The sequence below is a fragment of the Lygodium microphyllum genome, chromosome 1 (assembly GCF_053477565.2).
Source record: "Lygodium microphyllum isolate KBCC chromosome 1, Lygodium_microphyllum_v1.1.10, whole genome shotgun sequence".
Classification (NCBI taxonomy): domain Eukaryota; kingdom Viridiplantae; phylum Streptophyta; class Polypodiopsida; order Schizaeales; family Lygodiaceae; genus Lygodium; species Lygodium microphyllum.
Window position 1 is genome coordinate 101,270,485 of NC_141135.1, and position 25,822 is coordinate 101,296,306.

The following is a 25,822-nucleotide window of genomic DNA, read 5'->3' on the forward strand; positions in this document are numbered from 1 at the left end:
ACTTAACTGTAAAATTTAAAATTTGTTGTTTTAAACTTTGAACTTTGAAGTTATACGTTACAATTTAGACTTAACCATTTACAATCTTATATGCATTGTGTAGATGAATGTTGATACATTCAAGTTGACAGGCGATACTCTTCCAAGTGTACATTAGGAGGTGAACGAGGAGGAGATGATTTTTGCAGAGCTCTATAGAGAGCTTATAGCAGTAGATACTCGTGATACTCATACTCAGTGTGCTCATGGGCGAGGAGTTCAAGTAGGTGGTAGCAGGGGCATGGTCATTCGACGCCTTCCAACATCGAGGGGTGATTCGAGTGGCCTATAGACATATGTAAGGCGGGGCTCTAGTAGATCACATCTTGTGCCTCATGATGATATCTCCCCCTTGCCTACATAGTTGCCACCTAGGGAGCCATCATTTGATGATGATGGTAACCTCATCAGTGAGGATGAGTATGAGTATGTCTTATCGTTCGATGCTGAGGAGTCATCTTCAGACTCTCTTGATGAGCACTCAGATGGTTCTGATGATGATAATGATGATAGTGATGCTCATCATAGATTCATTGGTCTCTCTCTTTTTTGTATCTACTATCATTGTATCTACATGCATGATGCCACTATGATACACTAGATTGTAGTTGTATTATATGTTTTGTGCAGCCCATGCGGCCGCGATGGTCACCCTCATGTATTTATCTTATTTTGTAATGAAATGGCTATTTTCCCTTTAAACATGTATTCTATCATTTAATGATTTATGGTTTTTTAAAAAATCATGTTAATTTTTTTTCGTACTAATATCATACTGTACCTCATAAAATCACAAGGTACCATTTAGTACCGTATTTTATCGTACTATACTATATTGTATCTTTCGTTTCAGACAACTATGAGCAACGGTATAGCATAAAGAACAGAAGGCCCACTAGGTAATGCCATGCAGGCAAACTGTGGTACCAATTGATCCACACTTGGTGATGGCTAGGTGGCATTTTTCAAGCCGTGCGGTGTGAATAAGCCAAAAGTGTATGGTTGGAAGGATAAATTTCGATCATGGAGATACCACTCGGCTGAGGAAAAGATGAGGTTCTAAAGGGCACGTCTAAAGGTGAAGGATCCCCTTGGGTAGTTCACTGTATGTATATCCTCTATATCATGTACATTCAAGGTCTATTTATAAATATCCTTATTTGTGAATTTTCCTTTAATAAAATGTAACCCTTTTCTATTTAATTTGTAAGTAACTGCTTTATATGGGACCTTTTTGTATGTAAAAAATGTGTAAAAATTGTATTTTAAAAATCCCTTATGTTGAATCCACGTGATGCATACATATATTTATGACTGACCTCCTTGGGAGGATCCCCTGGTTTGATGTGTGAAGACATGAAAGGTGCACTTAATGGAAGTTGAAAGCAAGGTGTTGTGAAACTGGTGGGTGGGATGGTTGGGATATTAAATGAATTTGTCATTTTGTATAGTAGTGGGAAATGAGTTAGGTTCCTTTTGTCCATTAAATGCAAATGAAGAAAAAGATGGTTCAACCAAATCAAATTGACGATGAAATGTAAAAGTTGAAGGAAAAGATGAAGAAGCACTCACAAGTGAATCTTGCAACTTTTGCTTACCTTTTCTTGAGTTCAAATGAAAAAATCTATCCTCTTCGGGGCTTATGAACCAATACTTGTTATGAAGAGTTTCTTCATCCTGAGCATTGGATTCATCAATATCTCGTGGAAAAGAGGAAGTAAATTCAAAAGATTGAGAAGTATTGATATACGTACTTGACATAGGAGTGAATGAAGGTGAAGAATTGTATGGGAAACATGAAAGAGGTAGAGTTGGAGATGATTGCAGTAGAGAGGAAAATGGTCTGTACTTCATGCCAGTTTCCACGTCATGGTGATCAATCCTTAGAGGAGCTTCCGTCCTTCCTAAAAAATCATTAGATTGATGTACCGAATCTAAAGGGGAAAACTCAAATTCGCCTTCAATCTATTGTTGAGCTCGATATATGAGGATGAGATTGTATTTAGCTCGTGAGATCTTGTATGGTCTATTGATTCCATGGTAGTTTGAGAGCTCTTCAGCCATGTTGGAAGTAGGAGGAGCAAGTTGTGAGGTCCACTCCGTCTTGTGTCTCAATATGCTAGGCTTGAGAGCATTATGATGATGTGGTAAAGATGTATTTGAAGTCATCTTGCCCTCTTGTTGTTCTTGCTGCTTGTGAAGGGCTTTCAAATCAAAGGCCAAGGTTTCATGGAAGAGAGGCTTGCTCTGATACCATGTGGAGGAATACCCTGTCGCAGAAACATAAATGAGAGTGTATGACAAAGCATAAACTCAATAGAACATAGTTACGGTTAGGGTAACTCAAAGACAATGAACACAATGAAGATCTGAATGAATGAATGAATGCTGAATATACAATGCTCATGCAGCAAACAAATCGTTTAGGGAATAAAAATTGTAATGCAAACTCTTGTGTCTTGAGGACTGAGGTAGAGGTAATGAGTGGGAGAGTATGTCGTACTCTTGACAGATCCTGAAACGCAGCAAGACAGCCTCCAAGATGTTTGACATCAGTAAATGCAGCAAGGGTGATGTTGGATCAGTGTTAGCGTGGACAGGCAAAGGAGAGAGAAAACTGCAATTGCAACAGGCTGATGATGACATGGCAGGCTGATGGCAGAAAAAACATAGGTATGATGATGTGGTAAGATGATGGCAATAAAAACACAAGTATAATGACATGGTAGTCCGTACTACAGCCACAGATCACAAACACAGTAGTAGAGCAGGTTGCCAGCTGTAGATGATGCAGCAGATGTAGTAGATGCAGCAAAATAGTGTAGATTGCGTGATGGAGGCTGGAAATAGGTGTCGGATGGATGTAGGTAATGTCAGGCAGCCTTGTTGAGATGACCTCCGCGAACGGGGTGTGGATAGCAAAGCTAGATCACCTGAAACTTGTAAAAACGCGATTAAACTGAAATGGAGGGCAGCTTGGCTATTTATAGAAAGTTTTGGGACCTCGTACTGTGCACCATTTTAAACTCTCTCGAACTGCACACCATTTTACAGTTTTCATTAACTAAGCATTTTTGGGGCTGGTTAAGAGGCTAATTAACCATAAAATACTTATTTTAGCTCAACAATAACTTCCTCTAATAATCTTCTCACAAGAAGCACAAACAGGTCGATTTCTTGCCATCTATCCATCGGGCACAATGCGACCTGTATCACATGCAGTGCTACACATAACAAGTCACTATCATGTTGTGAATAGACAAATGAGAATCCACAAAATAAATAAATAAATAACATCTTGTCATAACATTTGTTGTGAAGTGGATGACTTCGCGAACCTAAAATCTAAAAACTTTTGAACATGTGGCGAACCTAACATCTGAAAACAAAAATTATACAACCTCATAATAACAAAAAAGAAATTATATGAGCTAAAAGATTAAGAAATAATAGAGAGAAAATACACAATAGGGCCCAATTTCCCCTATGACGGAAGCCATGGTTTGCCATCCAACATGCAAAGTCCGTCCTCTAGGTATGAACCACACCCTTAGACACTTAAGCTAGAGACTCCCACTCCATGATCCATAACGGTGAACAATGGCAGTCTATACAACCAGCACCGTTTCTTCTACTATCACTTTACAAGTTAATATCTGGAGTACCATGAGGTGCGATGAGTTGATTCCAATTAACAGGAGGATGTTTTTGAGAATTTTGCGCTGCCTGGGCCATGAGGCCCACTGTGGACAGCAAGTCTTCGAGTAAACTACATCCCACCATGGTTGTGAAGGTCTGTTGCTAGGTATAAGATAGTGCCCTTTTATCTAATCCAGCTCATTTGACATCTTTGTGTAACATGATATTTTTCTTTGAAAAAAAAGGTTGATTGTTGTGTCCATGTTGCAGATTATAGGTTTGTTTGAGGGTTTAACTTGTGTTTTCAATGTTTATCTAGCTTGTCAGGTTTATCTTATTTAAAAATTCAAGCATGGCAAAGGTGTGACTATGCAGTTGATGTTGTATTAAACCTGCAGATTCGTACCAAGTTTCACACTTACAACTGTTGATACAAACTCTCAAAAAAGAAAAAGCTTGGGTTATTGTGGTGGCCATTTCTCCTTAATGATGTGTCCAAATACATGCACATTAAGAGAGAGAAGATCGGATCTATACAAAACAAAGAACAAAAGCTCCTCCATGGGAAGAAGGCATATACTTTTAAGTTCTTTGATACCCTTATCTATAGAAACAGACAAGAATTTGTCAGGTAATGAGAGTATTCAGGACTTTACTCATTGTTTTGCGAGATGTTATTGCATGCCAATGTTATGTCCCCATCAAGTAGCCTCTTTTCTTGTGTAGCAGATATGAGGCAACTCAAGAATACTGTACAAGAATTTGGATTTGATGGATTAGGCTCCAAATCTGAGGAGTATGCTGCAGCAAGGGTCATTGCTTTAGCACAAGCTGGAGAGGGAGCTGTGCTTTTTTTAGGGTAAGTATCACCATTTTGTATGGTGTACACAGTTTGCAAGGAGAATTGTATTTGTAGGCTTATCTGTAGAAGTTTTTCCTTTTACTCCTTGCCATAGGTACGAGTTCTTTTGTCTTGAATATTACATAGGAGTTGCCCTTAAGCTGTTACTAAACTGGGTGTATCATCAAGAAATCTGTTGTCCTCATAGTGTGATCAGCAGCTGAATAGGCAGCAGTGGATGACTGACCTCCATGCTTGACTGGATCGAGGGTTTTCTTTTGAGAGAAAATACAAAGGTAGGGTGCAAAAAGCTTTAAAAATGATATATAGTTTCTTGCTTTAACTGATAGAGAAAGAGCTCATGCCCGTCACGTCGCAAGCTGCCCCCGCTCCGTCTGATCGCACCAGTTTGACAGCTCTCCCCCCCATGGTGAGTCCCCCCCCCAACCCGGCGGCCATATCCCGCCCTGATAGATCACGCCCTCCCCGCCTGTCCATCTTTCGCCCCCACCCTTGATAGTTCGCCCCGACAGCTCGCTGTGTTTGCTACCGTCATATCCACCCACCCACCACCCCCCCACCCCGCCCAATTGCCAAAAACAGCAGCTTCCCTCCCCTTGCCATTGTTTCCCCCCACCCTCCAGTTGTTCCCTCTATCTGCAGCAACTTTCCCCCCTGAGGTAGCACCGCGATGTGATTGATAGTTTTCTCAGAAGGGACGCACAATGGAAACCTCTGGTCAGACGTCGCCGCACTCAGCGAGTGCCCCCCCAATCAAACACCTTGCGCGTTGTCCTCTCTGAGGAGCAGGTCTTAGCCGTCCAAGCTAAGGAGCTGGAGCTAAAGGAAACAACGATTTATGGTTAGGTAGTAGGACATTCCCCAACCAAGGCCCAACTTCGGGATTGGCTTCACTCCACGTTGCGCATCGGCACAATGCAGATCGTGGAGGTGGTCCTAATGGGCCAAGGGATCTTCATGGTTTGGCTCAGTTCGATAGACGCAGCTCGTGAGTTACCTGCCAGCTCACCATATGCATCCACGAAGGGGGTCATATACATGGTCCCTTGTACAGTGGAGGCATTTGCACTCCACAACAGGTTTCTTTGGCACCCGTTCACCCTTCTTTTCCCTAGCCTGGCGATAGAGTATCAGTGGAAGACTTTGGACGGCTCTTCGGCACTGTCCTTCCCTCATTTTTCGTGGATAAATTGACAGCAGTTGGAGTCCCAAAGGTACGGGTGGCAGTGAAAGAGGTCAAAAATATCCCACAGTTCTCAGAGATTGGGGTGGGCGGGTACTATACTTGGCAAATCGGCTCTAATAAAAATACTAAAGGTAAACTACCTCACTAAGGATGGTTTGCCAAGTCACCCTCCTCCATCCATTTGCATCTATCATAGGTGAAACAATATTCACCTTTACCAAAAAGCACATGGAAACTTTACCCCTAACTCTTCATGCCCCAAAACCTGCATTAGATTCTAGGCGTTTTTCCCTTTGGATCACACAAATCCTTGCAACTTTCACATTGCTGCCCAAAATGGTACATTGGCTGCATTTCCCTCATGACCAAAAACACTATATAGAGCCTTTGTATGACAAGCATTGATACCGTAAGTTCCAAACACACCCAAGTTAGCAAATGTATTACTGAATATGCAAATTTGTGCCATAGGCATCATGCCAACATTACCATACATGGAAGTTTGCACTCCACTTTCCATACTTCAATACATTGTGTATTGGGCCTTGCAAAACTCTGCACAGGTGGCTGCATATCAAATACATTTGGTCATTGCATTCCCATGGCTGAAGCATTACCAGCTATTGCTTGGAAAACTGAACCACCACCAAAGTACCCTAAGGGCTCTCAAAACACAGCAAGCAGCCTCGGTAAGCACACAGCAGCTGCAAACACAAATGTGTGTTTGGATCAAGCTGAAAGTGGTGGTGGGAGCTCAAGACAGTGGGCAGCAAGCTGAGGATGAAGATGATGATGCAAGCGGCTACTGTGACTGCAAAATGCAGCTTTTTACTGCCCTTGGTAAGTTGGCAACTACTGCAAAGTGTCTGATGCCCAAAACATGATGTGATAGGCTGTAGAGGAGTCACAAGAAGCAAATGCAGCAATTAGGGCAGTGTAGACAGCTCACCTGGAGCTGGACACGAGCTGGTAGCACCATGAACTGAGGTATCTGCCAATGGAGGAGTGTAGATAGCACTAGGAGGATGGCACCAGCTGATGGAGAAAATGCAAGAATAGGATGGGACCGAGTGGAAGAGCAGCCTTCTATTTATATATGTGGATCCTCCCGAATTCGGGTTTGGGCCTTTGGCTTATGGAATAAGAACACTCTCTAGGAAAGTTGTCATTTTAATGAAAGTTTCATAATAGCATGTTTTGGGGCTATTTTAAAGAGCTAATTGAATGGTTTAAGTTTGTAATGCATTTTTACTCAACAATGCCTATTCCATGTCCTTCAATCAGCACACTAGTGGTCAATCACCTACCAATTAGCACACCAAAAAATATGCCTCAAAGGCCATCACTCTATCTATGATGTCCAACACTACATTCGGATCAACTTGATTCATGAGAAAGCATCAACCATGGAAGCTATGGGGGCTGCACTAGAACCCCCTGAGCCAGAAGAGAGACCACCCATTAACTCACGGATTGACTTTTCTCCTTCATCTAGCTGTTGCGGAGTTTCTTGTGTCTCTAAACATTGTCAATCTTGGGATGTTGCTTGAAGGGAAGGATCAAGGAGGGCTGAGGCCACAGTTTGGAAGAGTGCCAATGTAAGGGGTGTGGTGTCCACTGTTGGTGAAGGTGAAGGTAAGACAAAAGGGGTCCGGGGATGGAGGCTGGCCGGCAAGTAGAGCAGCAAAATTCCAGCCAGGCGGTGCTGGCAAGGGGCAGGAAGCGGGCAAGTGGGGGAGCTGGCAGGTGGTGAGCAGTGAGCAAAGGGCTGGTGGAGCACAAGGTGGTAGAAGGCACGAAGCAGGAAAGGGGGGAGCTGCAGCTGGCAGGTGTGAAGGACAGGAGAGGAGGTGCAGCTGCAAGGAGGGGCAAAGACAGGCACAGGTGGCACAGTGAAAGGCTGAGGGCAGGCATAGGTGGCAGGACTGAGGAGGCAAAGGCTAAAGTCAGGCAGCGTCACCTTAGGGCTGCAAGGAGAAGCTCGCCCAACTGATGCATGCAACAGCAGGGTCAGCACACACGCATTTTCAGCTTACTTGTTTTTGTTAGACCCTTATACCAAATGTTCTCCCTTTACAGGGCCAGTCTGGGAGATCCATATTCTCTGTGCTTATATTTATAGATCTATTCACTGTTTTTACCTTAGTAACAATCATCATTGAGGAGGTTTTGATAAAAACTTCTCTGTTAAGGAAAGGTTCGGAAAAATAACCCTTCCCAATGTGTCTTTTAAAGCATGATAATAATTTCTCAAAAGAGTTAAATCGGTAAAATTGTGTTTTCACCTTGTCCATCAAGCAAAGGGTGATACAAAGAAGAAAAATGCAGCTTGGCTATCACATTCTAAAACAGAGCTTTCCAAATTAAAATGGCGGTCCAAGAATCCTTACCATCCACACCTGTTTTAGGCAAAACATAGAGCCTAAGCATTTTAGTCTGACACACATTCTATCACCCATTATGATTTTGAGGAAACAAAAGTTCAAATATACCAATATTGTTATTCACAAGAATAATGTGTCACCATCAGTGTGGTCCACTTGCCATTATTCTATTTTGAGTCATTGGTATACCTGTAATGAAGTCCATGGCAATACTCCCCCAATGATGGTTTAGAGAGAAGCAAAGGCTATAGCAGTTTTTAAGTATTTCCATAGACAAATTCAAACAATGCATTCCCTAACAAGAATGACAACCGTTCTTGAGACCTGGCACTGACAATTCCACTTTCTTGCCGAGGGTACATTTTACTATAAATGCCAATATCCATCCTCATGAAAGCCCAGTCACGTCTAGGAAGTGCTGGCTAGACTTCTCACTGCCCGTGTCTCTCCCGCCAGCCGTCTCCTTAAGAAGAGTTATACTATTTTTGCACTCACTCACTTCCTAGGCTCCCCTTGACCCCATTCGAGTGCCCAATGCCCCCGGATGGTCTTCTCTCGCACTTATTCCCCAAAATATTACACCATAAATGTAACATTTCCTCCCCCTTAAGAATCAGTTTCGTCCTCGAAAACGATACTTGGAAGGTCCAGTTGTAAATTGGGAAACCTTTTCCTTAAAGTACTTACTCACTTTCATGTTGAGCTTTCTTCCGAACAATCTTTCCATTTAACCAAATATTCTTGATAAACAGTATTCCTTGTTCGTTTGCTACGAACATGTAAAATTCTTTCCGGTTCATGTGGATTAGATTGGTCATCTAATAGCTCCTCAATATTATCATTTAAGATTAGATTATCCATATCACCCAGCTTCTTTCTTAGCTTACTTACATGAAAAACTGGATGTGTTTTACTACCAGCAGGTAGTTGGAGCTTGTAAGCATGTTCTCCCACCCTTTTAAGTATTGTGATGAAAGGACCACAATACCTACGTGAAAGCTTTGGACATTATCCCATTTTCATGGTTTTAGTTTGTTCAAGCACCTTAAGATAGACCGATTCCCCTTCTTCAAAGGAGATGTCTCTTCGATGAGGATCTGTATAAGCTCTAGCTCCATTTTGAGCTTTCTTAATATTTACTTGAGCAAATTTTAACATGTTATTCATATCCTCCAAAAAGTCCTTGGCTGCCTGAACCTTTTCCTTATGCAGTCCTACTGTATGAGGAGCTCTGGGCTGAAACCCATACATTAGCATAAATGAACTATATCCAGTGGAAGAGTGATTGGTACTATTATATGCAAACTCTGCTATTGATAGATACTCTTTCCAATTAGTTTGCCTTTTACTTACATATGCCCTGAGCATATCTTCAAGGATTTGGTTAACCCTTTCAGTTTGCCCATCAGTTTGCAGATGGTCCGCCGTACTCATGCTAAGTTTAGTATCCAACTTTCTAAATACAGCACGCCAAAATTGACTATCAAATTTTCTATCCCGAGCAGAAACTATATTTGTCAGAAGGCCATACAATCGGTATATGTTTTCTACGAACAATCTAGCCAATTCTGGTGTTTTAACATCAGTTGAAGTTGGAATAAACCTAGCCATTTTGGTTAACCTATCCACAATTACCCACACAGAGTCGTGTCCCCCTCTATGTCCTGGGTAATGCGACAATAAATTCCATGGAGATACTCTCCCATTTTCCCGAAGAAATCTCTAATGGGTGGAGAAGTCCTCCCATTTTCAATCTTTCAACTTTATTAACCTGGCATTTATTACATTTGACCACATAGTCAAGGATGTCCTTATTCATTCCAGGTCAATAGAACTGCCTTTTAATAAGACTATAAGTCTTATTAACTCCTGGATGTCCCGCACTAGGGGTATTATGACACTCAAAGAGTATCTGGCACCTTATTTCTTCATCTTTCGGGACACATACCCTACCCTTGTAGAGTAAATAACTATTATCAATGGTAAAATTCTTCCACTTGAATCCCATTTGAGCAACCCTTGATGCTCCATTTCCTTATTGAACATCCTCAGATATTCCTTCCTCAGTGGAGGGTCTTCCATTTGGATCCCCGTTTTCTATTGCTTCCCATATGTTGGAATATGCCAGATCAACCTGGAATTTCCCTTTTAAGGATTCAAGTGAATCGGAAGTGAACTTAGTAAAACTCAATTCATTTATGATGGGCATTTTGCTAAGTGCATCAGCCACTATATTGTACTTTCCTTTTCTATACCTTATCTCATAGTCGAACTCTTGGAGGAGTTTGGCCCATTTGGCTTTACGCCCTTATAGATCCGGTTGGTCGTTAAGCCACTTAATGCTTTCATGATCCGACAAGATCAAAAGTTTGGCACCGTACAAATAGTGCCTCATTTCTTCATTGCATGTACTGTTGCATACAGCTCCCTCTCATAAATAGAATAATTTCGTTTGGCACAGTCTAATTTCTTGCTTTCAAAAGCAACTGGCCGACCTTTTTGTAATAAGACCGTGCCTACTGCCGTATCACAAATGGTTTATTGGGATCCACAATTAATAGTACTGGAGCTGTAGCAATAGCTACCTTGAGTTTTTGAAAACTATCATTTTGGTCTGTTCCCCAATTAAAGCTCTTCCCTTTCCCTTTAAGTTGGTCCGTCATTGAAACAACTATCTTGGCATAATCTCGAATGAATCTACGATAAAATCCAGATAAACCTAGGAAGATCTGCAGCTCTTCTAGGTTCCTTGGAGATGGCCATTCAATAATTGCCCTTACTTTTTCTGGATCCATCTTGATTCCCTCTTTCGAGATAATATGCCCCAAATATTTGACCTCTTGTGCGAAGAATTCACATTTAGTTTTCTTCGCATAAAGGGAATGTATTCTTAACAATTGGAATACTAATCATAAGTGTTCCAAATGTTCTTATCTTGATTTACTAAAGATCAAGATATCATCCAAGAAGACTACTACAAAGTGTCCTAGATATGGCCGTAACACACTTCATCAGCTTCATAAAAGTAGCTGGTGCATTAGTGAGGCTAAAAGGCATCACCTAAAAATCATAATGCTCATATCTAGTACGAAATGTTGTCTTAGGAACATCCTCTGCCTTAATTCTTACTTGGTGATAGCTTGATCTTAAGTCAATCTTTGTGAAGAATTTTACCCCTTGTAATTGATCAAAAAGATCTTCCATTCTCGACATAGAAAATTTATTCTTCACTGTTATTTTATTAAGTGCTCTATAATCAACACAAAGTTGCATAGAACCATCTTTTTTCTTTACCAATAAAATTAGCGAAGCCCAAGGTGAATTGTTGAGTTGTATAAATCCTTTATCAAGGTAATCCTTAATTTGTCTTTCGACTTCTTGGTGCTCTATTTCACTTAGCTTATAAGGTGGTCTAGAAATAGGGTGTATATCCCTATCTATATCAATTGGGTGATTTACATCACCCCTATCTGGTGGAAGGCCACTTGGTAAATCAGAAGGAAACACATCTTTAAATTCATCTAACAAACTACTTAATTCATTATTTACATTCAACTCACAAACATAAGAAAATTGTTGCTTTATATTACAAAAAGTAAAAGTGTCCTGTACAGGAAAAGACCATAACATATATACCTCACAAGCTTCCTTCTTTATCAGCTTTTGAACTTCAATGGAACACATCAAAGGGTTATCAGATACTTCATGTTCACCTTGAATCACAAAAGTCTTACCATCCCTTTCAAATTCCAATGTATTATGATGATAACTACGCTTTAAGGATGGTTCTAATCCCCATAGCTACTCCCTTTCTAATGCAATATCGGCTCTTTCCATATTTATAATTTGGAAATCAAGTTTATCTTTATACCCTTGGATCTCGATTCCCAAATTGGATACCATTGTATCCCATATTTTATTATCCTGACCTTGTATCATACGAACAACATATTGATGCCCACTTTTTTGTTGGGGAAGTTTCAATTTTTTGACAAGTGCATAATTTATGAAGTTGTGGGTGGTAGAGTCATCAATCATGACTCTAACTCTCTTTCCAGCTATCAATCCATGCACTCTAACTAAATCATGTGGCCTGAAAGTAGACTGCCACATAGAAGTTGACATACAACACCTATGTTGTACATCCTTGTGCAAGACCTCTAAAGATTTATACTTTTCATGCCCCTTTAATTCTAGGGTCTACACTACATGGATTTGTTTGTCTTTTCCCTTGCCCTTGTCCTTATTCTTTCCTTTATCTTCCATCTATTTCCTTTGAGGGCAATTCCAGGCAGCATGGTTAGGGGATAGACAATTGAAACACAGCCTTTCTTTTTTAGCCTTATCAAAGTCATCTTGACTTAACTTTGGCCTTACATATTGTTTCTTTTCAAAGGGTTGTTTCTTACCCTTAAGAAATGACATTTTCCTTTTAAATTTTTCTACAAATTTTGAGGCTTCAAATTTCTTTAATCTTGGGCTCCGTATCAATGAGACTAGTGAGTGCACCCGGACGCGTATTATCTTCATTGATTAATGCAAATTTAATTGCCTCTTCAAGCATCTTGGGTAAACTCCTTTTCACTTCCTTTTTACAGGCCTTATCTAGTCCCCTTATAAATCCCCTTGTCTTTTGAAATTCATCTATTCCTTCCAATTTAAGAATTATCTCACGATACTCCTCGAGATATGTCAGCAAAGGTCTTCCCTTTTGTCTGACAAAATCCCAATCTTCCCAATTTCTTTCCATTTCATTTTCAGGAAGGAATTCTTTCAAAAAGACCGATTCAAATTGAGCCCAAGTTTCAAGTATTTTATTTGCCTCTTTTAAAGTTCTCCACCATTTATATGCCTTTGACCCCAAGGTTAAACTAGCCTCCAGCGCCTAAAGATGTGGTGGAGTATTCTTTAATTTATGCAAATCTTCCCATTTTTGGAGGAAATTAAAGATAGTATCTTTATTTCTATCCTTTTCCTCCCCATGAAATTGAGGATTAGATGCCCGTCAATATTTAATGCGGGAGATTTCTACTATGTGCCCCTCTCTATTATCAGTCATAAAGCACGACAGACGGTTCTCTGTTTAGTAGTATTAGATGCCCGTCAATATTTGATGCCGGAGATTTCTGCTAAGTGCCTCCCTCTATTATCAGTCATAAAGCACGAGAGACTGTTCTCTGTTTCTCCCCCCAGCCACGTCTAGGAAGTGCTGGCTAAACTTCTCACTCCCCGTGTCTCTCCCGCCAGCCGTCTCCTTAAGGTGAGTTATACTATTTTTACACTCACTCGCTTCCTAGGCTCCCCTTGACCCCATTTGGGTTTCCAAGGGCCCCGAACGGTCTTCTCTCGCACTTGTTCCCCCGGACGGTCTTCTCCTGTTGGGGGGGGACGGGGATAGGTGGGGGAGGGGTCGCCTGAACTGGGTAGATATCAAGGGAGGGAGCGTGGAGCTACGAGGGCGATAGGGGGGGGGGGGGGGAACGCCATGTCTCTGGAGGAGGGGGGGTGTATGCTAGGGTCGGGGGAGGGGCCGGGGGGTGGAGGGGCTAGGGATGGGAGCTATGGGCCCTCAAGTGAGGCGGCCTGAGACGCCTCTGTGGGGGGTGGATGTGGAGATCTGTGGACTTGTCGGGCAAGGCGAGGAGGGGGGGACGCTCGCTCTCCATCACCCTACCGTGGCTGTTTGAGGAGTTCCCTGTGGTCCCCCCTGTCGTCTCCCTCTTTGTCGTCTCTCTACTCGTGTAAAACCGTCCGCATCCACCTGTGGGCTTGTAGGCAGGGCCGCCCTCGCACTGAAGTGCGTATACCGAGAGGTTGCACCTCCACTCCCCTAGTGATGGACAGCTCAGTTATGTAGTGGATCTTGGATGTACTTTGTTTACATCTAGGGTAGTGTATGTTGATAGTATTTTTACCATTGCCATCACTATTCAATGCAGTAGTCCATTGCAATTGGTATGTGTATGTGTATAGTTTGCACCTAGGCTTTGAAACTATACATTCGTAAGGTCACTAACATGTATAAAATACATGGAATGTACATATGGATGTGATGTAGGGTACATTTGCAAGGCATGTATGGGACACATGGATGGTATGTAATATACAAGAGAAATACATTTGCATGAGTTACATGTGGTTTGCAGCTGATATATGCTCTACATGAGTACCATGTGGCACACCATTGCTACGAGGCATTGGTTATGCTCAGCTTATGCATTACTTTGCCTTAATAATGAGAACAGTATTGGGTTTTGGCATGTGGATGCACCCCTTATGATTCTAACAGTAGTTATGATTTGTGTGTGTGAATCATAATTAGTGACTGGAATTTTAGACATGTAGAGGGCATGAGCATGGTTAAGCAATAGGTGTATATGTTATTTGACTATGATGCCAACATGTATTTCTAGTAGTGGCGATAGATGCTTTTGAAAAATTGTAGTGCAATTGAAGGTGATTACAAGGATTTCAAGGGGGTGGTTTGTCATCAGAGGGACATGAAATTTTGTGCTTTGCTTAGCGTTTGATTTAAGTGTTAATCATATATGCACTTGTGATATGCACATATGATGTGCAAGTTAGTTATTTTACAATGTTGGGCCAAGGACCCTGAGATTTTAGTGGGCGTCAAAGGCAAAAGTTGTAATAAGTTGTACACAACAGCCTACAGGTGCTACGTAGTACCTAGTGACAATAAATTTTATAAGCTTGTTGACATTAGAAACTATGCATTAATTAGCTTGGTGACATTAGAAATAGGGCATTAATTAATTAATGCTAGTTTAGGGGCTAATAAATGCTCAGGAATACTTGGATGACAAATTGGCCTAGCCAATGTAATTGTTGGCTAGTTGGTATTATTAATTTTCTAAGAAAGAATTAATACTTAAATCAATTTTCAGAATTAATATTCTGAAAATAAATTTGATTGCACTAAAAATTGTTGAAAAATGCATTTAGAAGGGTGCCACTAGCAAAACTTGTCCATGCAAGTGAGGGAAATGCTATCAGAGGCTGGTGGAACCTCATCCCAAAGTTGTGGAGGTTACGAGAGGAGGAGAGAGCTGCTGCTAGCAATTGTCCAACCAGTGGTGATCAGCCCAGCCATTGGAGCTGCCCATCATCACTCTCCATCATTAGATGCTTGCTGTCCAGCCATTCCACAATGTTCTTGATTGTTTCCAGCCGTCTGTTTATTGGTATCAGCCAAGCGGCCTGTTGCCGATCACTCCAAGCTATTGTACAACCTGCCATGTCAGCCTACAGCTGCGTTTTTAGGTTCCAGCTGCTGCCCAGCCATTGTGACTCTCCTCCAGCTGCTGCATTTACTGATTTTCTCTGTCCTCTAGTTGTTGCCATTGTCGCTGCAGTTTGCGTTTGTTGTCTTCTCTCTCTTGACAGCTGCATTTGTTGGATACTTAACTCTCTTTTGCCTGTTTGGCATTAGATCCGACTATCTCAGTTGCGTTTGCTGGTGTTTGACACATTGGGAGGTTGTTGTTTACATTTCCGGATCTGTTTAGGAGTGCGACACACTCTCTAGCTCAATATCTCTGCCTTCCTTGAGACATGAGAGTTCGAAGTTCAATATTCATTCCTTGCATGGTTTGTTTGTTGCATGAGCATTGTATAGTCACTAGTCATTTACTTCATTCATTCATTATGTTCATTGTCTCTGAGTTACCCTAACCCTAATTGTGTTCAGTGTTTAGTTTGTGCTTTGTTGTACAATAGTCTTGCATTTTTTGTGTTCGGAGTATTTCTTCACATGGTATTAGTAAGAAGCCTTGGCCTTGATCTAAAAGCTCCTTGCAAAAGCCAAAATCACAAAGGGGAAGATGAGTGGAGCGTTGCTCCCCCGTGCTGCGAACATGTCCCCTCCCCCCGCCGCGTTGCCCTGCCTTATCCACCCCTGCTTACTGTCCCCCCTGCGCTAACTCTCCCCCGCCCTGACCCCCCTCCTCCCGCACTGCCCGCGCCGCCTCCACCCTGCGGCCTCGGCCCTATCCGGAAAACCTACCATCCACGCTATGCCCGTTGTGAGCCGGCCATCCATGGTGTCCAGCACCTCTCCCACCGTCAGAAAACAACATTTCCTCCTCGCCATCGGCGGACAATCCCGCCCCCTCCCTCTAGTTGCTCCCTCCCTTTGCAGCAACTTTTCCCCCTCCAGTAGCACAGTAGCATGATTGGTAGGTTCTTAGCAAGAATGTGCAATGGAAACCTCTGGTCAAACGCCACTGCATTCTACGAGTGCCCCCCAGTCAAACACCTTCCGCATCGTCCTCTCTGAGGAATAGCTCTTAGCCATTCGTGCCACAGAGCTGGAGCTGAAAGAAATAGCGATCTTTGGTCAGGTTGTAAGACATTTTCCATCTAGGGCCCAGCTTTGGGATTGGCTTCACTCCATGCTGCGCATTGGCACATCGCAGATCGTGGAGGCAGTTCTCATAGGTCAAGGGATCTTCATGGTTCGACTCACCTCTGCGGACGCAGCTCGTGAGCTAGTGGATAGCTCACTCTATGTCTCCATGCGAAGGGGGTCATTTACATGGTCCCTAGTGCAGTGGCTTCAGAGTGTTGGCATTCGTGCTCCATAACAGGTTTCTTAGACATCCGGTCAACTTACTTCTCCTCGGACGAGCGGTAGAGTATCGCCAGTTAGTGGAGGATTTTGGACGGCTCTTCGGTATAGTTCTTCCTACCTCCTTCATGGATACAGTGATAGCCGCAGGAGTCTCAAAGGTACGGGTGGTAGTGAAAGATACAAAGAATATACCAAAGTTTTTGGAGATTGAGGCAAACGGACACTCTTCAGGCAGCAGGTTATTATGACTAGGCAGCCAAGGCAATGCTTGCGTTGCTATGACTTTGGGCATGAGGCAGCAGATTGCACGCACTTCGGAGCCAAGACGGCTCCGCTGATAGGCCCGTAGGTGAATGTTGACGGTTTTACACGGGTCCAGAGATGATAGAGAGGGAGACAGCAAGGGGGGACGCAGTCAGAGCCCCCTAGACACAACCATGGCAACATGGAGCAAGAGGGCGAGCGTCGGCCCTCCGGTAGAGCCCCCCGCAGCCCCCCGTTGCTCGTTCCACCCGGTAGGACCACAGGCCTCCACATCCACCACACATGGAGGCGTCACAGGCTACCTCACCTGAGATTCCACGGCCCCCATATACCCCTCCCCCCCCCACACCCACCTCGTACCTCCGACCACCCTACCATCCCTTGATCTTCCTCCTTTCCACCATCTCCCCCACCAATCAGTTTTTCTGATCCTCACCTAGTACAGGTGATCCCCCCTCCTCTCCCCTGGCCCATCCCTCCCTTTCCCACAAGAGGTGATGAGCCCCATACGCCTACATCCTCCACTCACTAGCAGCCTAGCAGCAACCCCCACCCCCCCCCCCCCCCCCTACACAGCCACTAGCTCATTTGTCCCTGCCGCCCATCACACTTTCCCAAGACAAGCACAACTGCTACCACAAGAGTTCTTTCGCAATGGTTCGTGGTCCTATTTGAGAGTTGCAAAGCGTGGAGGGTTTCCACTACCTTTAGAGGTGGGGGATCTTCGTGGTACGCAAGTCGAGGAGCGGCAAGGTCCATTTACTAGCACCACCGGATGGACCAAACTATGCTTTCTTTCTTCAGACCTCTCACTTAGGAGACTGGATGATGACATATATAGAGGAGGAGGTGAAGAGTCAGGTGGCAGACCACATCTCCCAATGGATGGGAGAAGGAGAACTAGCACTCTTTTCCTAGCAATGGCCTGGTTGCATGATGGACATTAACTAGTGGGCTGGTGTCGAGGTCTCACATTTGAGCATTATCTTTCAAGCCTCTCCACAGTGGAGAGCACTGATGGATGTGATCGAGTGGCCCTTGGCACATGCGGGCCGTTTCTACGAGTGTACAGAGTCATGCCTCTCAGCCTGGCTGATAGATGCCCTGGTGGTACCACCTGGAGCATCTATCACCCCCATGGTCCCGCTCGAGGGCCACCATGGGGGAATGGAGTTCACCGTCCATGCCTACAGCAAAGCGTATCCACATGCCCCATAGCTATTCTTCTTTATCAGCAGCTTTGACACTGAACAGATGCTTGTTCGGTCAGTCACAGGTTTCTCTATGAGTTTACATCTTACATCCTAGAATGTGAATAGCCTCCACTACAGTGGGGCACGTGGTTTTGAAACTGGTCTATGACTCGCATAAAGCGGTAGTTCCTTCAATTAACACCTGGTCTTTACACACACACATAAGTAGAGACCTCACTCCCTCGCTCAACACCAGATTGACCCCGAAGACTGGCACCCCTCTCGGTATTTCTTTATCAATTAAAAGATGGAAAATTACAAAAAAATGATAATGTTCCAAAATACATAACCTGTAAACAGTTGGTTTTCATCTCTTCTGAGTAAATCCCAGCTGCATAAGAATAGTACATGATGTCTAGATCAACATTCCTTTTAGGAAAGCATTTTCTGTGACCAAAACTCAATGATTCTTGTGCAGAATTGCAGTCTGCAGATCTTTGAATTCACTGTTCTTATTGTCCAGCATGTCTTGAATTCACTGTTCTTACTGTCCAACATGTGTAGAATTCACTGTTCTTACTGTCCAACATGTGTAGAATTCACTGTTCTTACTGTTCAGCATGTCCTACATTTTTTGTGACCAATACTCAATGATTCATGTGCAGAATTTCAGAGAAAACACAGAATTGTACCTTCGATGGAATCAGCCTATCATGCAAAGCATTTCCTCTGAGAATAGAGAGAGAGTTGATTAGAGGGAGCAAGCTCTACCTCCGTACTTGAGTCAGAGACGTAGAAGTACTCTCCATGGTTGATTTTCTTGCAGCAATTTGCTCTCAGCTCCTCAAAACTTCATTCTCCCATCTGCCCCTTATGCCTATTACGTTTTTTTAAAATACTCTCTCTCTCTCTTTTGGGAATTTGTGCCACATGGCATACATGTAACAATTTTCCCGTTTAAACCTTTTGGTCTAAAATTCTCCATGATCTGTGCAAAAATTGACCTTGGCACAGACCAAAGAATTAATCCTTGTGCAAAAACGAAGATAATGACACGAACAGATTCTGGGGTTCAAAAATAGTAACTCTCTAAATTTTAGGGATGGTGACCCTTGTATTCCTCAAGTTGTTCTGAGCAACTTTTATCATTGTGACCACATCAAAAAGTGTAATGTGGCTCAGTTACGGTGACTTTTATTCCATGAGTATTCTCACATGTGCATCTTGTCTTGGCCAGGCTCATTGTCCTGCACCATCTCCAGTGGCTAAGCACACAGTCCCAAACCACTAGCATTCTATTCTTCAGTGCCCATTCAATATGGAACCGGTCCTAAGGCTCAAACAAACCATTAGTCCAATTTGTCCCAATGGTTGCCTCTTCTGGCCATGCAAAGATCCCAGCTTATTTCAAGAGAACTCTGGGGGTAAGAAGCAACAACAACAAAAGAAAAGAAAAATAAAATATTTATATAAGTAAATAAGAAAAGAAAATGTAAAAAGTATCACCGTCTGGTGATATAGCATTGATCACGGAATTAATCCTCGTGCAAAAATGAAGATAATGACGTGAATAGATTCTGGGGTCCAAAAATAGTAACTCCCTAAATTTTAGGGATGGTGACCCTTGCATTCCTCAAGTTGTTTTGAGCAACTTTTATCATTATGACTACATCAAAAAGTATAACATGGCTCAGTTATGGTGACTTTTATTCCGCGAGCATTCTCACATGTGCATCTTCTGTCTTGGTCAGGCTCATTGTCCTGTACCATCTCCAGTGGCTAAGCACACAGTCCCATACCACTGGCATTCTATTCTTCAGTGCCCATTCAATATGAAACCGGTCCTAAGGCTCAAACAAACCATTAGTCCTATTTGTCCCAATGGCTGCCTCTTTTGGCCATGCAAAGATCCTGGCTTATTCCAAGAGAACTCTGGGGGTAAGAAGCAATAGCAACAAAAGAAAAAAATAATAATTTATATTACTAAATAAGAAAAGCAACTGTAAAAAAGTATCCCCACCTGGTGACAGGTTTGAGGAAGTTGATTATTTGACAGGAATTGTAGCTTGCCCTTGCGCCCAGGCCCATCGGGTAGGGAAGGTATTTCCAGGCAGCTCACACAGTTACTGGGAGTACGCGGCGTATGTACCTCTATTGGCCTAGGCCTCATCGCCCGTGTATGTGATCACGAAACGATTGTGGCAGGGAGGGTTATATGGATCAGATTGGATATTGGGGACTCGTGCCTTGGAGTCCTCAATGTCTATGCCCATACTGAGGTTAGGGCACGCAATGGGTTCTGGGTGGAGATCACAATAGGACTCCTAGAGGTGGACTCTTGGATGGTTGGAGGAGACTTTAACAACCTGGAGGCCTTAGAAGACCAATAGGGCAAAGGTAGAAATTACTAGGGTATGGTAAAGGGAGGAGCAGGAGGCATGGGAGGTCTTTCTCCTCGTACTAGGAGCAGGGATGCTTGGAGAGACCCATCTTTCCACAGGAGGGAGAGGTCGCTGGACTTCTCTTGGGGATATAGGCGGTTGGGTGGAATTTTGCTGGAGCGGCTGGATAGGTTCTATGTATCATCAGGACATGGCGGGAGGTGTACAAGATGGTGAATCAGGAGACATTGCAGCAGGCATCAGGTTGTCAGAGAGGAGTTGAGTTGAGGAGAAGGGAGATTGATGTAGCGATACCTGAGTGGCTTGACCCCTTGATATGAGAGCCGGTAGAGCCTGGCGAGGTATGGGCCGCTAGATTTTCATCGGCAAGTATCCCCCTACAGGTGACAGGTAGAGTGGGCGGCGCTCCCTGTGGGAAGACAGTGGGAGGGGGGACATTTGGTCCTTGACAGAGGGCACCAGGATGAGGAGATCGTTGTCCTTCCTTGGAGGAGAATTTGTGTCGTTGGTCTGGAGGAGAAGACCTAGCGTCTGGACCCTTGTGTGTTCTGGGAGAAGTTTTGGGAGTGGCACCTCTAGATATGGGAGAGTAGGCCACTTGATGAGCTGAAGTGGGACCTTGGAGAGTGGCTATGGCCGGTCATTGCGGTCACCAAGAAGCCACTTAGGTTCTTGGAGTATACAACCAGGCTGGGAGGCTTTACCCAGCTGCTAGGTAAGTATTGGAGCCCACAGCAAACCGCTCTGAGGTATGGGAGATCGTAGGGAGTCTTACTGGATGGCACATCTAGAAGACATACTATCAAGAGGCTTTTGGCGGGGAGAGCCTTTTAGTAGGCGACTTTGGTAGAGCTTTGGACTTCCATCATCCACTCTCTCTGCGGCCGGTGGGACTAGGTGCAGGGCGAGTCTTGAGCTCGTTAAGAGCTCCGTTTTCACTTCCTGTGCACCTAGGGTGGCCAGGACTCGTTTTTCATGATGCAGGCAGGCAATCCCAGATGGCAATATACCCCCCCTCCATGGCTTCTTGCTCCCATCCCCCCCAGACCGCCTTGAGAGACTTGTATACATGATGTATTTGTGACTTAGAATCGCTCGTTGCTCGTCACCGCTGTCCTGTCTCGTGTGCACCCCACTCTCTGCCCCGCCTTTTCCGCCGGTCAATGTCGACTAGCCACCGCGCCTCCCGCAACCCATCTGTTTCGCCCGCCTGTCCCTTTCGTGTTGCGCTACACCTCTCCCCCCCCACCAGACACTAGTGTCTCCAAGCTGCCCCCCCAGCGCTGCTTCATGCCCCCCGCCCCTCGCCTTGTGGTTTCCCCCGCCAACAACCCCTTTGCGTTGCAACCCCCCGCCCACGCACTGTCTTCCCTCACCTTGCGGCTTTTGTTCACTGCTCCGGGCCTGCCACCCGTTGTTTTCCTTCCCATCATCCCCCCCCCCCCCCCCCCCCCCCCCCCCCCTTGCCACCGACATCCCCTCCCCCTGCGTTGCTCCCTCTATCTGCAAGCAACAATTTCCTCCCCTCGGCAGTTTAGCAGTGTGATTGGCACGTTCTCAGTAGGGACGTGCAATGGAAACCTTTGGTCAGACACCGGTGCATTCTACGAGTGCCCCCCAATCAAACACCTTGTGCATCATCCTTTCTGAGGAATAGCTCTTGGCCGTCTGGGCCCGGGCCACAGAGTTAGAGCTGAAAGAAACAGCGATCTTTGGTCAGGTTGTTGGACACTCCTCATCGAGGGCCTAGCTGCGGGATTGGCTCCTCTCCACGCTGCGCATTGGTACAACGCAAATCAGGGAGGCAGTCCTCATGGGCCGAGGGATTTTCATGGTTTGACTCACCTTTGCGGAGGCAGCCCGTGAGTTAGTGGAGAGCTCGCCCTATGCCTCCATGAAGGGGGTCATCTACATGGTTCCCTAATATAGCGGCTTCAGAGTGGAGTCATTTGCACTCCACAACAGTTTTCTCAGACACCCAGTCACCCTACTTTTCCCTGGACTGGCAGTAGAGTATCGCCAGTTAGTGGAGGACTTTGGATGGCTATTTGGTATAGTTCTTTCTACTTCCTTTGCGGATGCAGTGACAGCTGTAGGAGTCCCTAATGTACAAGTGGCTGTGAAAGACACAAAAAGCATACCAAAGTTTTTGGAGATTGAGGCTGGAGGTCACTCCTTTAGGCAGTAGGTCATTGTGACTGGGCAACCAGGGTAGTGCTTGCGTTGCCATGACTTTGGGCATTAGGCGGCAGATTGTACGCGTTTCGGGGCCAAGGCGGCTCCGTTGACAGGCCCACAAGTGGATGCTGACGGCTTTACATAGGTCGACAAACGACAAAGAGAGAGGCGGCAAGGGGGGCCGTAGACAGCTCCTCAAACCTAGCCTCGTCAGCAGGAAGCAGGAGGGCGAGCAACGCCCCCTCGGCAGAGCACTCCACAGTCCCCCTTTGCCCGCTCCACCCGACAGGACCGCAATCCCCCACATCCATCTCCTGTATCACAGACCACCTCACCTGAGATCCCATAGCTTCCCCCCCCCCCCCCCCCCCCCCCCCCCAATTGACCCTGGTCCACAGATCCCTCTGTGAGGGCCACCAGCCCCTCCCCACACCCAATACATACCTCCAACCATCCCTCCATCCCTCGACCCCCCTCTTCCCCACCACCACCTCGCTTGCCGAGCACCCCCCCAAATCCGCACCCGGTTCAGGTGATCCCCCCTAGACCCACCCCCCCTCCTCCCACAGGTGGTGATGAGCCACACATGTCTACATCCTCCTCGTGCCAGCAGTGCTCTCTCTCCTACATAGCCACTAGCTCATCTGTCCTTGCTGCCCATCACACTTTCCGAGACAGACACAACTGTTGCCAGAGGAGTTCTTCTACAGTGGCCCATGGTCCTACCTGAGAGTTGCGAAGCGCGGAGAGTTTCCACTACCTCTTGAGGTGGGGATCTTCATGGTTTGTAAGTCAAGGAGGGGCAAGGTCCATCTACTAGGACCACTAGATGGACCAAACTACGCTTTTTTCCTTCAGTCCTCTCACTCAAAGGACTAGACGACGACACAAATAGAGGAGTTGAAGAGTCAGGTGGCAGACCACACCTCCAAGTGGATGGGAGATGAAGGATTAGCACTATTTGCACAACAGTGGCCTGGTTGCATGATGGACATCAACTGGTGGGCTAGTGCCAAGGTTCCACACTTGAGCATTATTTTTCGAGCCCCTCCATAGTGGCGAGCTCTGTGGGATGTGATCAAGTGGCCCCTGGCATAGGCGGCCCATTTCTACCAGTGTTCCGTTCGCCCTGCAGACCGGTGGCAAGACGTACTTGTATACCCCATAGTTCTTCCTCTTTATCAGCAGCCTCAATACCAAATAGATGCATGTTCGGTCAATCAGAGGTTTCCCCATGAGCCTACACCTTGCATCTTGGAATGTGAATAGTCTCCACTACAGTGGGGCACATGGTTCTAGGAAGTTGATTGTTCGGCAAGAGTTGCAGCCTGCCCTTGCCGGACAAATCGACATCTTACTTCTATAGGAGCACAAGCTCATTCCCACCCAAGCTCAGCGGGTAGGAAAGGTACTTCCGGGCAGCTCGTACACATACTAGGAGTACGCCATAGGTGCCCACAGTAGGAGTGGAGGCGTATGCACCTCTATTGGCCCGAATCTCACCACCCGTGTATGAGACCATGGGATGATAGTGGCAGGGAGGGTTCTATGGATCAGATTGGATATTGGGGACTTGTGCCTTGGAGTCCTCAATGTCTATGCCCCTACGGAGATTAGGGCACACAGCAGGTTCTCGGTGGAGATCGCGGATGGACTCCCAGAGGTGGACTCCTAGATAGGAGGTGACGAGATAGATAGAGCATATTTGGACTAGAGAGTGGGGCAGGAGGGACCGGATTGTAGAGGAGGTTGCAGAGGTCCTAGCCGAGTCGAGCAGAATTTGCCAAGAGGTAGCCATACAGGCCAGGCAGCACAGCTGGGAGCAAAGAGCACTTTGGCGGGACCTTGCAGCTATGCAAAGATTACTACGGGAGACACTAGGGGATCCCATCCTCCACGCACAGGAGGTGCGCACGCGAGCAGCCATGGCTGGCCTAGAGGATAGGCGATCGGAGTTCTCTTTCCTCAGGGACACGATGTGCAGGGAGTTTTTCTAGGTGCACTAGCCTCACACCGCAGGAGAGCAGATACGCAGCCTTCGGGATCAGTATAGGAGGACTCGTTCTAGCCTAGACGAGGTGATGGAGATTGCCACCGACTATTACATGCTCCTTTTCCAACAGGAGACAACCTCAGCTAGAGGACAGAGATGTAGACAGCAGGTCTGGGATCACATCCCGTCCCTTGTCATAGAGGAGATGGAATGCTCCCTCCTAGCCCCCTTCACAAAGAAGAAACTAGAGGAGGCTTTCCATACACAGGATGGGCAGAAATGCTCAGGAGAGGATGGCCTCTCTAAGGTCTTTTTCACCACCTACTGGGAAGTGGTGAAGGACTCTCTACTGATGGCCTTCCAGGAGATTTTCACTTCAGGACAAATGCTAGGGAGTCTTTCGGCAGGCCTTATCAGTCTTCTCCCCAAAAGGGGAGACTGGTTGGAGCTTTCCCAGTGGAGACCGATCACCTTATTGTCAGTGGTCTACAAGGCACTTGCAAAGATGATTGGTAGGCGACTACGCCCTATGCTTTCAGACATCATCCATGACACAGAGATAGGCTTTGTCCAGGATAGGACCATCCTAGACAATGTATTCACCTTCTTTGAGGCGATAGAGTGGGCTCAGCATAGTGGACAGAGACTAGCCGTACTACCCTTGGATTTCGAGAAAGCTTATGATAGGGTGGACTGGGGTTTCCTAGAGGGCACCATGGTGAGGTTGGGTTTCCCCTAGGTTTGGATTCGCGGGGTCTCTGCACTTAACAGATCGGCCACCAGCAAGGTTCTCATAGGCGGAAGGTGAGGGGAGGAGTTTCGATTGGAGAGATCCGTTCGACAGGGCTGCCCCCTGGCCCCGTACCTGTTTCTACTCTTTGCAGAGGCGATGTCCCACTTCCTCAGGTCATGCGTGAGTGGATTATGCGGCCTTCGGCTTCCAATGAGAGAGGAGACTGAGTTGTTAGACTCATAGTATGCAGATGATACAGCTCTCTTCATAGAGGACGATGAGTTGATGCTGGAGAGAGTAAGGCTGGCTCTTAACGTGTTCTGTTCTGCAGTGGGAGCAAAAATCAACTGGTGAAAGTC

At 45.3% G+C, this 25,822-nt stretch overlaps 1 protein-coding gene across 6 annotated transcripts in view; it reads left to right on the top strand.

The window, feature by feature from the left end:
- LOC148041463 (uncharacterized) overlaps positions 1-25,822 on the top strand; it is an 82,223-nt gene that overhangs the window by 50,191 nt on the left and 6,210 nt on the right. For 3 of the 6 annotated variants that reach the window (XM_087688307.1, XM_087688280.1, XM_087688316.1), the window contains 2 exons: positions 4,077-4,309; positions 4,388-4,537. In XM_087688307.1, coding sequence (XP_087544433.1) covers positions 4,182-4,309; positions 4,388-4,537 — 278 coding nt within the window. In that variant the 5' untranslated portion in view covers positions 4,077-4,181. Of the gene's footprint in view, positions 1-892; positions 1,145-4,076; positions 4,310-4,387; positions 4,538-25,822 lie in introns of all 6 variants that reach the window. The other 3 variants (XM_087688297.1, XM_087688290.1, XM_087688273.1) reach the window with 3 other exon arrangements.